Consider the following 15,925-nt stretch of genomic DNA (forward strand, 5'->3'; position numbering starts at 1 on the left):
TTTATCCATGTCAGGCCAGGGGCTCTGTAGACAGGTAAGAATAAGGACTTTTTTTTTTTAATTTAAAGTGACCAAAACAAAGCACAATGAGATGTACCTGAACTTCTCTTCTTTTGATAAACTCATTAAGGCCTCTCAGTTTTATCTCTGAAAATATGGTCCACCTTAAAATGTTCTAGAAGTTATTCCCTGTGATATGTGCTTATGGTGGAGTATTAGGGCAAAATAAGAAAAATAAACAAATATTTGAAAATAATGTCATCAAATTGTGAGAAAAACATAAAAAATATGAGGAAAAAATAGCTTGAATATGAAAAAATAGCAATTTAGGAGAATAAATTCTTAAATATATGCTTTATTTCACAATTACAATGTATTCTAAACAGCTTTTTTTTCATCTACTCCTAATTTGAAAAAGGAAAATACTCAGAAATGTAATTCTGAGCCAAATTTTCTTTTTATATGCCCTCCATAATCAGAAAAATGCCACAAGAACCTGTTAAAAACGTCAAAACATTGGGCCATTCAAGCAAGAATAACAAAGATTTTCTTGGTTTTCGTTTGTTTAAAAGTCAAACTACAGAACGACCACATCAGTCCACTAAAACGCTTAGAGCATGTAGTAACAGAAATTAACCAGGAGGTGGCGGTGTTGGCGGCTAATTTGAAAACGTGTCTTCTTCACAATAGAAAAAAGTCTGAGATCTTTTGTCTCCAACCCATCATATCAGTGTGATTTCCGGACATTTGTTCACCACCTAGCAACTTGTAAACTTTAAATCTGTTTTATTTAATTTTTGATATCATTATATAAATCAGTATTGTTTAATGGACTGAGATTTTCCACCACGTGCCAGTTGTGAGATCAGTATCAGAACTTTTCTCAGGAAGTCAGACAGAGCTGTGTCAGACACGGAGATAGAAATCTGCAGTGGTTCATGTCAGAGACTCCACGGTCTGTGTTTCATTGCAGCTTCGTCACGCTCTCCAACTTCGCGTCATTGGTTGGGGTTGAGTCTCGTTTAACCTTTGGTCTGAGCTGGTCTTTGCTTTCCTTTTCAAACGGTTCAATGAGATGTCAAAGAGTCTCCACCGACACCAAGATAGTAACCCTTGCATACTCGGGGTTCGAGTCAAAAGTCTTTTTGACCTCTGCTTTACGTCTTTTGGAAAAGAAAAAAACTGTCCACACAAATATGATAAAAAATCAAATTAATTAAAAAAAATAACAACTTAAAATTAACTGTAATTCCTACTTAAACTACTCAGTAAAAATGAAAATGTTTTGCTGACAAAATTTTAAATGTAATATATTAGAAGTTAATTGTTTTCATTAAAAAATGCCTTTTGTTAATGATAAAATATGTTTACATAAATTGAAAAACACACATATAGGTGCAACTTAACAAGACGAAACTCAAATGTAAAATATTAAGAAAGAAAAAAAAAACAATAAACCAATTGAAAGTCTTTATACTGATTTTTCCCCAAGTTTCTCGCGGATGAGTTTGTAAACTTTACTATATTAAAGAAATATGTATTTTCTGCTCTGTTTTTAAAATTAAAATACAGTAACTTGGTCTTACAGAAATAAAATCCATCTCGGACGGGTATCATCTTGCAGACTCGTAGGACTCTCTGTAGAGCTGTCTTCTGATTGGCTGGTTCTATGAAAAAGGCGGGAGTTTCCGGTGTCGCTGTTGCTGATTAATCGGCCTCCCCTGGTGTCCCACCCACCGCCCGAGACTCTTATTTCTCCCAGGTTGATGGAGCTGGGGAAGCCGACCCGATTCGAAGTTGGAGAATCGAACCTCCCGTCAGAACCGTTTTTCTTTACCCTGCAGGCCGCCGATCCACTTTCTGACAGTTTTACTTCTTTTAACTTTGTAGTGGTTTCTCTTCTTTACGGTCCCGTATCCTTGGCAACACGACCAACTGTCCTGCGAAGTTTGGATCAAGTGTTTCGCCAGACTCCACCTCCACCGGCCCGAACCCGAACCATTTCCGCGGGACAGACGGCGCGCGTGGGAACTTTACAACATTTGAAAACTTTTAACGGAAACGCACGGCGCGAGACAATAGTGTGAAAGGGGAGCTGGAGCGGGAGGGGGGTTCGATGTCTCGCGGGGCTTTGTCCCGGACACCCGCCTTGAGCCCGGAGGGGACGCCAACTGATCGATCAGAGGATTGATGATTGAGCGCGCGGGCTGAGCGACATGGACGCGACCGTGTCGGAGCTGCTGTCCGCCTTCATGGACTCTCCGCTCGTGCTGTGGGTGAGTGCACGCGCGCACACGGTGGCCATGATGGGTCCTTTAAGTCCCGGGTCAGGTGTATCCTCCGTTTAGACCTGGTCTCTAAAAACTCATTACAGAAGTTGGTGAACAATTGATATAATAACGAGTTTATAAACCAACGCAGCATCCTAACTGTGACCACAAGCGGATGTCAAACCGCTTTAGGGCGGATCTTAAAATGATTCATTGCTTTGATCGAGCTTCACTTACAAGATGGATATAATGATAAAGAAAAAACAAGGATTCATTTTTATAGCAGATTTTTACAGTATAATTGTAACTCCTGATAGTTACAATAAAGATTATTTTATTCTAAAACTAATTTCCTGTTCTTAATATAATTGATAACATTTCCACCTTAGTTTGTTTTTATCCACCAGGTTATGTAAAATTATTTTATTTATATTTTTTCCCCAAATTTTTTCTATTAAATGGAATTTCAATACTTGGCACTCTTTTTTTAATTATTGGTTCTTTATTTTTACTCCTATTATCTTTTGATCTATTTTAATATTGTTAGTGCTGCCACAAACAATCATTTTAATAGTCAACTAATCACAGATTATTTTTTCAGATTAGTCGACTAATCGGGTCGTGGGTAAACTGGATGTAAAGCACACATTTTTAACGATCATTAGCTTTAAACTAACTAAAAACAGGATATTTAGCATTACTTGTGATAATGCTAGTGTGAATGGTGTAAGCTGAATTTTGCCACTGAAGATGCTGAAATTGATAGCTAAAAACCCTGAAGCTGATAGCCAGCTGAAATATTAGTTAAATGCCAAATTAGCCTAAAAAACAGAAAAAATCCCAAATTAGAAAAAAAACTAGCATGCAGCTGAAATATTAGCTAAACTCCAAAAATCGCCTCAAACTTCTTCATAAATGCCAAAATAGTCCAAGAAGACAGCAGAATGTCATTATAACTTTCAACTTTACTACAGTCTGATTCCATATAATATAAAGTAACGGCTAATCGGCTATTAAATTAGTTTTCGACTAATATAATGGTTTAAATTAGTTGAGTAATCGTGGTATCTCTAGTTCCCACTGATCTTTTAGTTATAATTATGTCGTTTTTAGCCAACATAAAAAAATCTTGTCGTTTTTTTTTAGAATATAGTTTCTGCTGAGTGTGGCGGGACTGTTTGTGTGGAGTACGTCTGGCCCCACTTCCCATCATCCATCTGTTTACAGGCTCGTTAGGTCACAGCCCCTCACACCCCCAAACTAACATTACTGCTGCAACAAAAATGGTGAGCAATATTGGAGCTATGCAGTCGTACAGTTTTGATCCAGATGCCAGTTCAGACGAGGAAAACTTTGGGTGTATTCAGACTGGACACATTTGGTTGAGTCACATGTGTTAAAGTCCAACCCACCGGGAAATTCTACCCGGCCCTCCAGATCATTTTATTTTATTGTTATTAATGGTCCGGTGTTATCTTGCACTTATTTTTATTACACTTGTTTAATTTTGACAACATATATATGGTGAGTAAAATGTTGAAAGTTATTTAAGGTTGAAGTTCATTTTATTCTGGAATAATATACCTGCTTTTTTATTATTCATAATTATGTTAAAAAGTTGCAGTTTTAAAAATTGGCATTCTGATAGCTTTTTGGACTATTTTGGCATTTATGAAGAAGTTTGAGGCGATTTTTGGAGTTTAGCTAATATTTCAGCTGCATGCTAGTTTTTTTGTTTTTTACGGATAATTTGGCATTTAGCTAATATTTTAGCTGGCTGTCAGCTTCAGTGTTTTTAGCTATTAATTTCAGCATCTTCAGCAGCCAAATTCATCTTACAGCGTTCATGCTAGCATTATCACAGATAATGCTATATATCTAGTTCATAGTTACCAGTATGTTAAAAAGTTAAGGTTTTAAAAGTTTAGTTTTAGTGTGTTTAATAAATGTTCATCCTGTTCGGCTCGCGACCTAAGGTGTGTTTTGGATTTTGGCCCCTTGTGCGATTGAGTTTGACACTTCTGGCTTCGTTTCCCTCGATAATCTGGAACATATTTTCAGTCTGAATACACCCAAGCAGACCCTGATCCGCTCAGGAACTGCTGTCTGAACCATCTTTCGAGGAGGTCTTGGTGTACTGTCTACTCTACACTAAAGTCTATACAAAAAGTGGGCCAGTAGACCTAAAGTTTAATTATACTATCTATATATCTATCTACATATTGCAGAATTAAAATTTAAGTTTTCAGTTAGTATACGTCCTACACTGCATGTACATAGTTTGTAGTATACTTGCTATACTCATAGTACTCAAGAATACTTAATAAAATACATTTTTAGTATATTGCTTTTTCATAATGGCATGCTTTAATTCAGTATTTATATTTCAAATTTCACAGACATTTGAAGACCTTCCCATATCATTTGACAGAATATTTTTAAATAGTGAATAACGTAACATGTTTTCATCTAACTTTCAAACAACGTTCTCTTTGAGTCAGCAGGCAAATCGTCTGGTTTCCTTTAACAAACGGATTATATTTAGATTATTTGAATATTTTTGCAGCACATCCTCACAGACAGGCTGAGAAAATTGTTCCTTTCTAAACCTACTGCATGATGGGAAATATCCGAGTCATAACTGGAGAGGTCCTGGATAAATGAATGGCTGTGTCTCGAGATGTTCTCTGGTAGTTGAGGTTTACTTTAGATTTTCTGTTCAGATTGGACTATTTATGCTACTCACATTTCAAAGGTAACACAGACAGTTAAGCTTAAGTGTAAATAAATCTCATGTTTAGTCACAGTTTACCTAAACGAAGGTAAAGAGCAGCGGAGTGGTTTAAATAACTGATGTTTTTAAGCCTTTAGGATCAGGTCTGACTGACGGGAAGAATATTTTTGGTGCTTTCCTGTGCAGAGGTTTGTTGGAAACTTTCTGCTGCAGCTTTTAGTCTGCTCCCTTCATCAACAACGAGCAGCCAACAGGTTATTAGCCTGCTGACACTTCCTGATTCAATGTGACATCCTGTTGACCCGACTGGTCGCCAACCTGCATATTTGTTTTCCCACAAAATTGCTGAACACAAAGAAACTTTGATTCAACCTCATGGGAGGAAAAGGATCACTTTCTCTTTACTCTTTGTGTGTGCAGCATTTTTTTCACGTCACTAAGGAGCCAGTACTGACACTTTACTAACAACTAGAGTGTGGCGTAAGGGCTCGTACTACATCATCCCATGTACATCATAACTTACATTATCCTCTACATAACCTTATTATTACTTCACAATACTCATGAACGACAATGATAACTTACAGGACATGACTGAAGAAAAATAAAACAATAGTCATTTTTAAACGTTAGGGTGACTAAGTTAGTATTTATTTTAATTTAGATTAGTTAGGTTTATTATTGTAAAGAGGCATCTAAAAGTAAGATAAACCTCGTAAAGGTTTTTACATTACTGCTTCCACCAAAAATACTAAGTAAAACTTAAAAAATCTGGTCAGTTTATTTTGTGTGTTTAAAGCACATTTTCTTATGCTGCACAACAGAGTTGTTATATTTTTGTGTTTTTTATACACACTACTTCATCAACTAATGAAGTCATATTCATGTTTAAGTTGAGGAAATAGGAAGATGGCTTTCTAAAGTATGACAAGAGAAAATGCTTTTTTTTAAGCCTCACTGGAAAAGGAAGTCTTTTATTTTGAAAAGAAGGCTTCTGTCAAAAGTAAAAAACATTTTCACATTTTGAGAAAATGCTAGTTTCTTTTTATATTTATATTTTTGTGTGTGCCAAAACAAAATATCATTCATATTAATTTAAAAAAATGAATGAATGCAAAGCAGTATACCATTTTTCAAAAGGGTAAACAGACTTTTGTGGCTCCTACTAGGTTTTGATCAGTGAGAAAATGGCCCAAGTGGCTCTTTTACTGTTGAAAGTTGCAGACTCCTGCTTTTCGTGGACTACGAGACACACCTGCGCTCCCCTTGGGATGAAGGTTCTCCCCTCTGTGGGCCTGGGCAGCCATAGCTCAGTGAAAACCCTGTACTGGTGGTGCATGTGACTCGGGCTTAAAGTCTGGATGTAAAAACGTATTATGTTTAGCCTTTTTAAATTCATTATAAAAAGGATTTTGCAAAGTTTTATTAGGTCTCATGTCAGCGGAGTTTGAAACATTTAAAAAGACTTTTACTTTCATCCGAATGACTGCAGACACACACACACACAGGTTCATCTGCAGAGTCTTATGGTGTCAGAATATTCAACACTTTCTGGTTCCTCAAATGTTCTGGATCAACACTAACTTTGTGGGTTAGATTCCTGAGAGGACTTCTGCTGGAAGTCCTTAAAGTGACAAACCACTTCGGCTCTCAAATTACCTAAATGTAGTATCTACAAAATAAATCAGTGATTTTATCTTTTCATAGCTGTAAATACATTCATTTATTATTGGGTGGTAGATGTTCAACACACGGATGGATCCAAGACACGAACTCCAGCTGCCACACTCATGAATCCATTCTTGAGGCAGAGAGCATGTCAGCAGGGTCAGATCTGGACGGAGTCCTCTTCACATCAAAATAAAGTCATGAGTTTGAAGGAAGAGAGGACAGGCTCAGAGTCCACGCTGCTGGAGGTCTACAGAGAAGTTTTCAGTCTGTAGTTGTTTGTGGATCCAAGTCCTCTTCTGGTTCACTAAGCTGGATCGGATCAAAGGTCAGAGGCATTTTGGAGCATGTCATGTTTCCTCTGGTGACTCTGCTGCTTTTATTTTTGATCTTTCTGAGAAAATGAGCTTTAGAAAATTAATAAATTAAAACGAACCTAATAAAATCTGTATATTAGTGAGACATTTTCCCATTTGAACTGAGTCAGTTTTGCTCTATCATCCTCTCATGGACTGAGATGCTCCTGTCAGTGAGGTAATGGTGCTTTGAGCTGCAGCTTCTTGCTCAGTTTTCTTCATAAATCACAATTACATTGACCACATGTGCCCAATCCTGGTTCTCAAGATCTAGATTTTGGAAAAGTTGTTGCTGGCCAGGGTTACATAAGACCTTCCAAGCTGGATTCTGCTCTGCACAGAGACAGCCCTGGTTGGAGTCATCTTCTGATGTCAACTGACCAGGGCTCCACCTTACTTCTTTTTCTTCTAGACCTCTTTTTTTAATTATTTTTACAATATGAGACCTTATATCCTCTTTGCATCCAAGATGTGACCTTCCACACAACTGATCACTGATAAATAGGGCAGCCACGAGTAGTCGACTCATCAACAACTGACGAGTTGACTGACGACTATTAAAATAGTTGATGACTAATTTAATAGTCGATTAGTTGCTACTTTATGTTATATCGAGTCTGGGGGTTGTAAAGTTGAAAATTATAATGGCATTTTGCTAGCTTTTTGAATTATTTTTGCATTTATTACGTTTTTTAGGCTATTTTGGAGCTTGGCTAATATTTCAGCTACATGCTAGCTGTTTTGGCTAACTTAGGCTTTTTTTCCGTTTTGTAGGCTGATTTGGCATTTAACTAATATTTTAACTGCCTATCAGCTTCAGCGTTTTTAGCTATCAATTTCAGCATCTTCAGCTATCAGCACTATCATCTTCAGTAGCCAAATTCATCTTACAGCATTCACACTGGCATTATCACAGGTAATGCTAAATATCTAGTTTTTAGTTAGTTTAAAGCTAATGATGGTTACGATGTGTGGTTTACATCCAGTCTGCGTATGACCAATTAATCAACTAATCAGAAAAAATAATCCTGGATTAGTCGACTATTAAAATAATCGTTTGTGGCAGCACTACTAACAAACCAATAGATACCTACGAAAGCAAGGCACTCACCAAGTGACCAGCTTCACACAAAGAAAACACCTGACTCGGGTTCCATACACAACACAGCACACTTCAAATCAAAAGCACCTATACATCAGTGACAAGTTTACTGTTTCGTGCCACCTCGACTGGACATCGTTGAAGTGTGCCTTTTCTCTTCAACCTCTAAAACGCTGCTGGCTGGACAGAACCACCATCCAAATTAAACTCTCTCGGACCATTTTCTAACAGCTCCAGTCGTACCTCACAGAAAGAGGTGAAAGAGGTTCAAAGTTCCCACTCTATAGTTTCACCTGTGGGCTTTTACATGGATCAGTTCTTGCTCTTGTGGAGCTTTGGCACAATTTCATTAAGGACGATCTACCTCACTTACAGGTATTCTGGGTTGTTACATCACTCTTCTTACTATCATCAATTAGGCCTTTACTTTCAACCAATAGTTGCATATCGTATCGTTCTTCTCTATCAACCATAATCATAAGTTCCCCTTTAAATTAATAAATGGTCGTCTCTCTCTCCATTCTCGATGGTTCACCGGCCCACCTCTGCCTGGTCTCCACCTGGAGAGAGGGTTTTTCATGGTCTGGCCTCTAACCACGATCATTGTCTGGGCTCTGGAGTTTAAACATCTATGGTCAAAGTTAATTCCAAGAGTCTAACTGCTAAATCAGGGGTGTCCAAATCCAGGCCTCGAGGAGTTTCAATCGCAGGTTGATTGGAAAACATGTAGGACACCAGCCTGGATTTAACACCCCAGCACTAAAGGTTACGACTTATTCATGTTTCTGTAACACCAATACATTTCTAATGACTCGTCTTTGTATGCATGCTCCCACTACATGATAGTCCGGACATTTAGAATATAAATTCATTCTTGGGCCCTGCAACAGGCTGGCAATCTGTCTATGGTGTACCCCACTTTCTGCCAACAGTAGCCAGGTTAGGTTCTGGCAGCTCCGTGATCTCAAAAGGAATAAAACAGGTTTGGACGGATGAATTTCATTCCTACTCTGATGGCACTGATTTGTACCCTTAAAACTGATCTCATCTGTACTTCAGCAACATCACCACACTCATCAGTCAACAAACCAGTTCCACTTCAAAGAGCTCCTCGATGTCTGCTCAACAAATTCCCACTGCCTTCAAAAGCCCTGGATGAAACTATGCACCATGGCCTTTCAAACTGTTCCCCAGCATTGACCATATTTGTGTGGAGTTCTTTAAAAAGCAGCTAGCCATATTTTTATTTATGGAAAGATTTTTTTTTAAGTTTAATTCAATTGTGAAGTCTATTACACAGTTTATTATCATTCAAACCGAAGTATAGCATTAATAGATGTTCACAGGAAATGCCCCCACTTGTTGTTGGGACCACAATGAGGGTGCTCAGCGTAACCAATGTTGTTTAAAGGGTCAATACAGCAAGCTGATTAGTTTTCCTCTGGACTATAAGCAAACCTGGACTCTAACAACCCACGGGTGAAAAACAAGTTCCCGTTTCAGCAAACCCCAGATGTGTCTTACCTGGTCCTAAAACTACAAAGAAGTTGCAGTTTCTGCACCCATTAACCTTTGACTGCTGAAAGTCTCTTACGCCTTGCTCAAACACTAACACCATCTCCTGTGTGTCTGCAGGTGCGGTCTCTGGGCCCGTTGGGTTCATGTGACGGCGTGGGTTTAGAGGAGCCGGTCGGCATGTTCATGGAGCTGGTGGACGGCGTCTTCCTGCACAAGATCCTGACCCACATGTGAGTGCCTTGGAGCCCGTCTGAATGTTTGCTGTGTCGTTTGTGCAGAGCTGTAGAGTATGACCTATGTGGTCGCACATGCAACTTCATTTATTAATGGTGCAACCAGTAGCAATCTCAGGTTGCAGCAGTGGATAGATAGGCAGCTTTTAAAAATGCAACACCTGTGGCATTTTGCAGTAATGTTACATTTGCATACATTACTGGTTTTAACAGTACAAAGAGAGGACATTGAAAATAAAGAGAAAAGAGAATGAAATGACTGAGAATGCTGTTTGATTGTCTGGAAATGAAGTTTATGATGGAATTAATGTAGAATACGCCTGATTTTACTGCAGTTAAATAATAAAAGTTTGGTTTAATGCAAATGTTAGCAATGGAGCAATGGAGAAAGAAAGAAATGGACAGATTGAGACTTTTAAAATAAAGCTAAAGAAAAAAATGTATAAAAGGCTTAATTGTCATTATACAAGGAGTCAATGACATAATTAAAGGTGGCTATCATGTCAAGGTGCATTAGGACTTATAAGAAATCATTGTGAGACTGATGATTAAATCAAAATCTAACTTTTTGCTGATAATTTATTAACTATAGAGAAGCACAGTGAGGCTGGGGGGAGTAATTCTGAAATCGAATAAGAGCAGCTATACCAGTTTCACTACTCAGATCCAGTAAAGCCCATAATCTAATGTGTTTATTGTTCAGACTGTGGGAAGACGATCGCTGGCAGTGGACTGATTCTTACACATTTTAGAGCTGAAACGCTGAAAAAGCTCAAAGCATCTATAAAACACGTCATGCTGTGATAAGTGCACCGTCCGGGTGTGCCCTCTCCCTTTCAGCAGCTGACAGCAACAAATGGACAAAAATGTAAAAAGAATGTGATGAAATGTTGGGTGGTTCACCAAAGAAAAAAAGATGCATAAGCACAAAAAATGTAGTCTACAGCCCTGTCGTGTATGTGGAGTATTTGACCTAATCTAGATTTCCTGTGTGTATGTGTGTGTGTATGTGTGTATTTGCATGACCACATCCTGACTTGCTGCTTTCAGGTTATAAATGTCAGAGCCAGATGTGTGGCTCAGGGCTGGCAGTGAGCAACACCACGATAATGAGAGACTTACTTCTATAGTAAAGAGCCAGGCGGAACAGGAGGAACCCCCCAGGCCTGATGGGGCTATGCAGTGGGCATAAAGGAGTTGGTCAGACACTGATCACTCTAAAGTTGTCCCCACTTAAGAAGATGAGAGAGGGCTGTAATGTTCATCATAGGTACACTGTGAATGTAAAAATAAAAAGAATTCAGTATAAGTATTTGGTCAATAACAAAAGCTCATCTCAATACTTCTTATGCTCTCTTATGGGGTCTACATGACCCCACCCTTACATTGAGGTGTTAGCCCTTCCATGACCAAGGTGGACAAGACATCAAGTCTATAATTGGACACCAGTAAAGATCAACAATTCATTGAAGAAAAAAAAAAAGTTCAGCGCACTGTCTTGTGGGGTCCAGATGACCCCACTTTTAATGCAAACAGGCCTAGAAGAGCAGAAGGGTTACTTTGTGAAATAATTTAAGTTGTCAGTGACAAAGGTCAAAGGATTCCTGTAGGTCTTCAGCAGGTTTGCACACCATGTACCTTTTATTATGGTCCATTCTTCCATGCAGATCTTCTCAAGAGCTGTGGTTTTTGGGTTTGTTGGCAAGAGACAAAAACTGTCAACTTCCTGATGTCCAGAGACTGGCCAGGCCACTCAAGAACTTTGAAAGTCTTTTGAGCTGCTTCTTCATTATCTGGACAATGTGATAGTTTCATCCTCAGTGTATCAAATACGTTTTTGCCCAAAATCTTACCAAACACGACTCAGTTCCTCCTTTTTGTTACATGTATCAGTCGTCCTGTTCCCTATTGCAGAGAAGCAGCCCCAAAGTATGATGTTTTCACCCCCATGATACACTGTGGGTATGGCGCTCAACCAACTCTAACCCTCCAATCGCGGCGAGCAACATTTACACCAGAGTTCCATTTTGAATGAATAAAAGAATGAAATATCTTTTTTGCCATTGTAACAGCATAAATGCAGGTTCAACAAGATTACTCTTTTCATAAGTGGGGAGAAAGAAGGGGAGAAAAGTCTCATAATTCGGACGTCACTTTCGTTTAATGTCACCAATAATCGCCAGTCCGCTAGCCTTAGCGTGGAGCTTACCTAGATTTAAGGTAAACTTCTGTGCTTCAGAGCGCACCCACTTGAAGAAAATTGCTTCTAGTTTACCCTGGCGATGGAGGACTTTGTATCCCTCCGCTTGGAGGGTCAGATTCAAAAATAAGTACTCCAGACATGGCTTGCACTAAAAATGCCCCTTTAAATGGAGGGGTAGGGAGAAGGGAAGAATTCCGACTGGGCCATTCAGTCTTGCTGATTGTCTTTCATATAAATAACCAGTTCAAACATGAACTCTTAGTACAGGTGGAGGATAGAGGAGCTTCCTAAAGAAGAAGAAACTGGTCTGTGAAGAACAGAACACTTTCTTGTTTGTAGGAGCTAATTACTTTTTAAAACTCTGTCTCCCCATTGAAGTTTTTCTGTGATGAACAATTACTCTCATCTTTTTAAGTGGGGCAACTGACAGAATCAATGATAATACTTTTACAATAATACTTTTTTTCCTACTGTAATAAAAAGGCAGACATGCATCAATGTTGTGATGAGTAGTGCCAGAGTGGTGTCAGTTAGAAATGTATGAACGTCTTTAAAGTCTTAATTATCAACAAAGCAAACATTTATGTTCATAAAGATGTGAGGTAAGATAACCTCTCATACCTCAGAAATCATAAACCGTTGACAGAAAACAGTTTCAAGTGTTCTTGACTGCAGCTGTTTTTTGTTGAGTTTCAACTCAGTGAAGTTTCATTTCATGTCTTAATTCTTCATGAAACAAACCCTATGTTGTGAGAAGATTAACTCCAGAAGGACTCATGTGACAAACAGCAGTGATATTGAAGTCTGTTCCCTTGAGCAAAGCAAAAGATTGTGTTTTTCACAAATTGATCATGAACTAAATTCTAAAAGTTGGACAACTACGTTCTCATGAGAGTGAACTTAGTTGTTGAGCGATTGTTTCACAGGGCTTATGGTTATTTTGACGGATAGCCACTAGAAGCACAACAGTGTGACTCATTTTTGTCCCTGAGTGTGGGTCAAATTATAAACGGCACTCGTTGAGAAGCAGCTTCATTTCCAAACACATGTTTAGAGCAGTTTTGAAGATGTCAACTGTTTATAAAGGAAATACATAAAGACAAGAACAGAGGCCTGGTTTGGTCCGGAAGCTTCACTCTTCAGAGATGCACGTTGTAGGAATGTTCCTGAAATAAGTTCGTTCAATTCTTGTTCTCGTGAGTATACAAGAAAGCTAAATATTTGCTTTTTTCTCCCAATGAGGCTGAGTTCCCGCGTTCAGTGACGCACGGTCACATGACAACTTTGCATTGTAATTTGAATTATTGTTCCGTTTTGCTATAATTGAGTGAATCATAAACTGTATAAGAGAACTGGACTGTTTTGTCACCCATAGAAAATGGCTTACATCCATCTCCAACAAAATTAAGTCCATTCAATAACTATTTTTCAGCGATATGGACACTGCCTTTTGGAGCCAGACAAGGTTCATAAGCAGAGTCTGTGCTGGTCTGAATCAAAGTTTCTATGGCAACAATTGTGGCCAATCAGGAGTGAGTTTGTTGGAAATCCACACCCCTTAAACTGAATCTGTCAGAATCTGTCAATCAAAAGTTTCAAACATTCAAGGTGGGGGCACCACATGCTTTTATTGAAACATCTGATTGGCCAGTTTATAACTTGAATAACTTAAAAAACAACTCAATGAAAAATATTAGGATTATTAAGGAACATTTTTAAAAAAGGTGTCAGAGTAAAAATGGTTATTCTGACAAATAGAATAACCAATAGCTGTTTATTTCTTTATAGAAGTTTATGGGACTTCGACTTCTTGGCGCCGATGAGTGCCTCCCATTTGGAACGCCAGAGGGGAGGGACCACTCAGTCCAGTTCTTTTAGCAAATGCTGTGAATGCTTCGAAGCATTTACACAAGTGAATTCCTGATTCTTTACAGTTTTTGCACGTTCGTAACTCTTCAACGCCTTCATTGGACTATCAAAACATTAAGCTATTTCATGAAATTGGTGATTAAAAGTTTTAACTTCATAATTCTTCAACTTTATTAAGTATAAGCCAAAAGCGTTTCTTTTTGTCATTGAAAATGAGCGGCATAACCTTTTACTCCTTCACATTCAACTAAAAGCTTTGAGCTCTACGAAACAAAAAATTTAAAGAAAACTTTTGGCTAGAAAGACTATTTAATTTAGCAAACATTGCGCTCTTAAGTTTTTATTTTTCTTTTTAAATATTTTTTAGTTTTTTACAAAATCACAGTTAAAACATTTTAAGAAAATTTCAAATCGGTTTTGGATTTTTAATGGAAGTCAATGGAACTGAATGTTTAAGAGCCAGAGAGGTGATGTCATCGCTTGGAGTGTTTTTCAAAGGCAATTTTTTCTCTCAAAACTGTCATAACTCCAGCGTCTGTCACAGAGTTGTGATTTTTTTTGTTTTCAGCAAAACATTCAATAAAATCTCACTCTCAAAGTTGTTGGATGAACACGTTTTCCCCTGGAGCCCTAAATCTCAGACAAACTTTACTCGACTCCACTATTATTGGTCATTTTAAATCAGATGACTTGTTTTCATCCAAGCTTTCTTTTTAACTTGGAATTGTGAGAACAAACTTAACCCTGAAGACATGAAACCAGCACACATTTAGCCCAAAGGGTTGGAATTCTTATAAGGGTTTTATTGTTTGATAAGAGAGATAGTTTTGAAAATATGAAGGTTTGTTTAAAGGGAGTAAAGCTGCTATTGAGCCATGGGATTCTCCGCTCAGTAGAGGAGGAGTTTTGTCTTTACACCATCAACCAATTTCCCATCAAGACTTTATGCTTGAGACAAATTAAATTTATGTTCTCAGATTCCTCTACTTCAGAGGCTTACTTAGCTGAAAAAATATTGTGATTGGACGTCTGCTTTAGAAACAGCATCCATTGCACTCATTTGGAGCACAAGAAGAAGAGCCGATGAACCAGCATGAGAACCTGAGGTGAATTTTAGCTCACCTCCCACGTCAGCATTCTTGGGATTCCAATTAAGTGTAAATGCCTTGTGAAAATTATCCCTAGTTCTCAAATTTTCCCGACATTTTTGTCTCTTTATGATCTGTAAGCTGCATGGTCCATCAGAATATTGTCAGGAGGTAGTTTTGCTTTTTGATCCAGAAAAATTCCACAGAAAGACCTGTAAAGGTGCATTTCTGGGTGTTTTCAGCAGGACTGCTGGACTGATCTTCTATAAATCAGAAACATGCAGTCATCTCTAAAGGCATCTTATAATAATTAACCAGGCTTTAGTGTTTTCGGGTATATGTTGGATGTTTCCAAAACCTCATCGGTATGTATTTTCCAGCTGATCTGTAGGAATGAAGCTACTGTGTCGTCTGAATTCTCCTCCTCTGCCTCTAAACTCCACATTGATGCTTAAGGCATTGTCTTTGGAAACAATGGTGATCAGCCTTTTGTTCTTCACCATCCTGCCGTTGTGGCTGGGTGTGATTAGGACCTGTTCTGGGCTTAAGAGGAAAGTGGGTTACCCAGGGGGGGTCTGGGAGTCCAAATGTGAGACTGTTGGTGAATCTGTCAATCAGAGAAGCAACCAGCTGTTAAATGAGTCTTTGACATCTCCAAACTGAAAGCTGAGTTGTTTGTCTGTCTCTCAACCACCATGCATTTTTGCTAAGCAGACAATTCATTTCAGTTTTATTTATATAGCCCAATATCACAAATCAAAGGCCTCATTGGGCTTCATTCAAGTAATTTTACAGAAACAGAAAGTCGGTCATAAAATATAAACAATAGCTAATTGCTAAACTAAACATACTAAGTAAATCCCTGTCCTTAGACCCTCCTTCCC

The 15,925-nt window shown here is 38.3% G+C and overlaps 1 protein-coding gene and 1 long non-coding RNA gene across 2 annotated transcripts in view; one reads left to right on the forward strand and one right to left on the reverse strand.

Moving 5' to 3' along the window:
- Window positions 1-48: 48 nt before the first annotated feature.
- Window positions 49-1,724, reverse strand: LOC118597977. The gene is made up of 2 exons (XR_004947010.1): window positions 1,587-1,724; window positions 49-1,163 (listed from the first exon to the last, which is right to left on the reverse strand). It is a non-coding gene; the product is annotated as an uncharacterized LOC118597977 (long non-coding RNA).
- Window positions 1,689-15,925, forward strand: part of ccdc88c (coiled-coil domain containing 88C) — a 67,477-nt gene continuing 53,240 nt past the window's right edge. Inside the window, exons 1-2 of the mRNA XM_024266932.2 lie at window positions 1,689-2,276; window positions 9,766-9,878. Of these exons, the coding sequence (XP_024122700.1) occupies window positions 2,217-2,276; window positions 9,766-9,878 (173 nt within the window). The 5' untranslated portion in view covers window positions 1,689-2,216. The remainder of the gene's footprint in view (window positions 2,277-9,765; window positions 9,879-15,925) is intronic.

Source organism: Oryzias melastigma, linkage group LG22 (assembly GCF_002922805.2).
Source record: "Oryzias melastigma strain HK-1 linkage group LG22, ASM292280v2, whole genome shotgun sequence".
In the NCBI taxonomy this organism is placed as follows: Eukaryota; Metazoa; Chordata; class Actinopteri; order Beloniformes; family Adrianichthyidae; genus Oryzias; species Oryzias melastigma.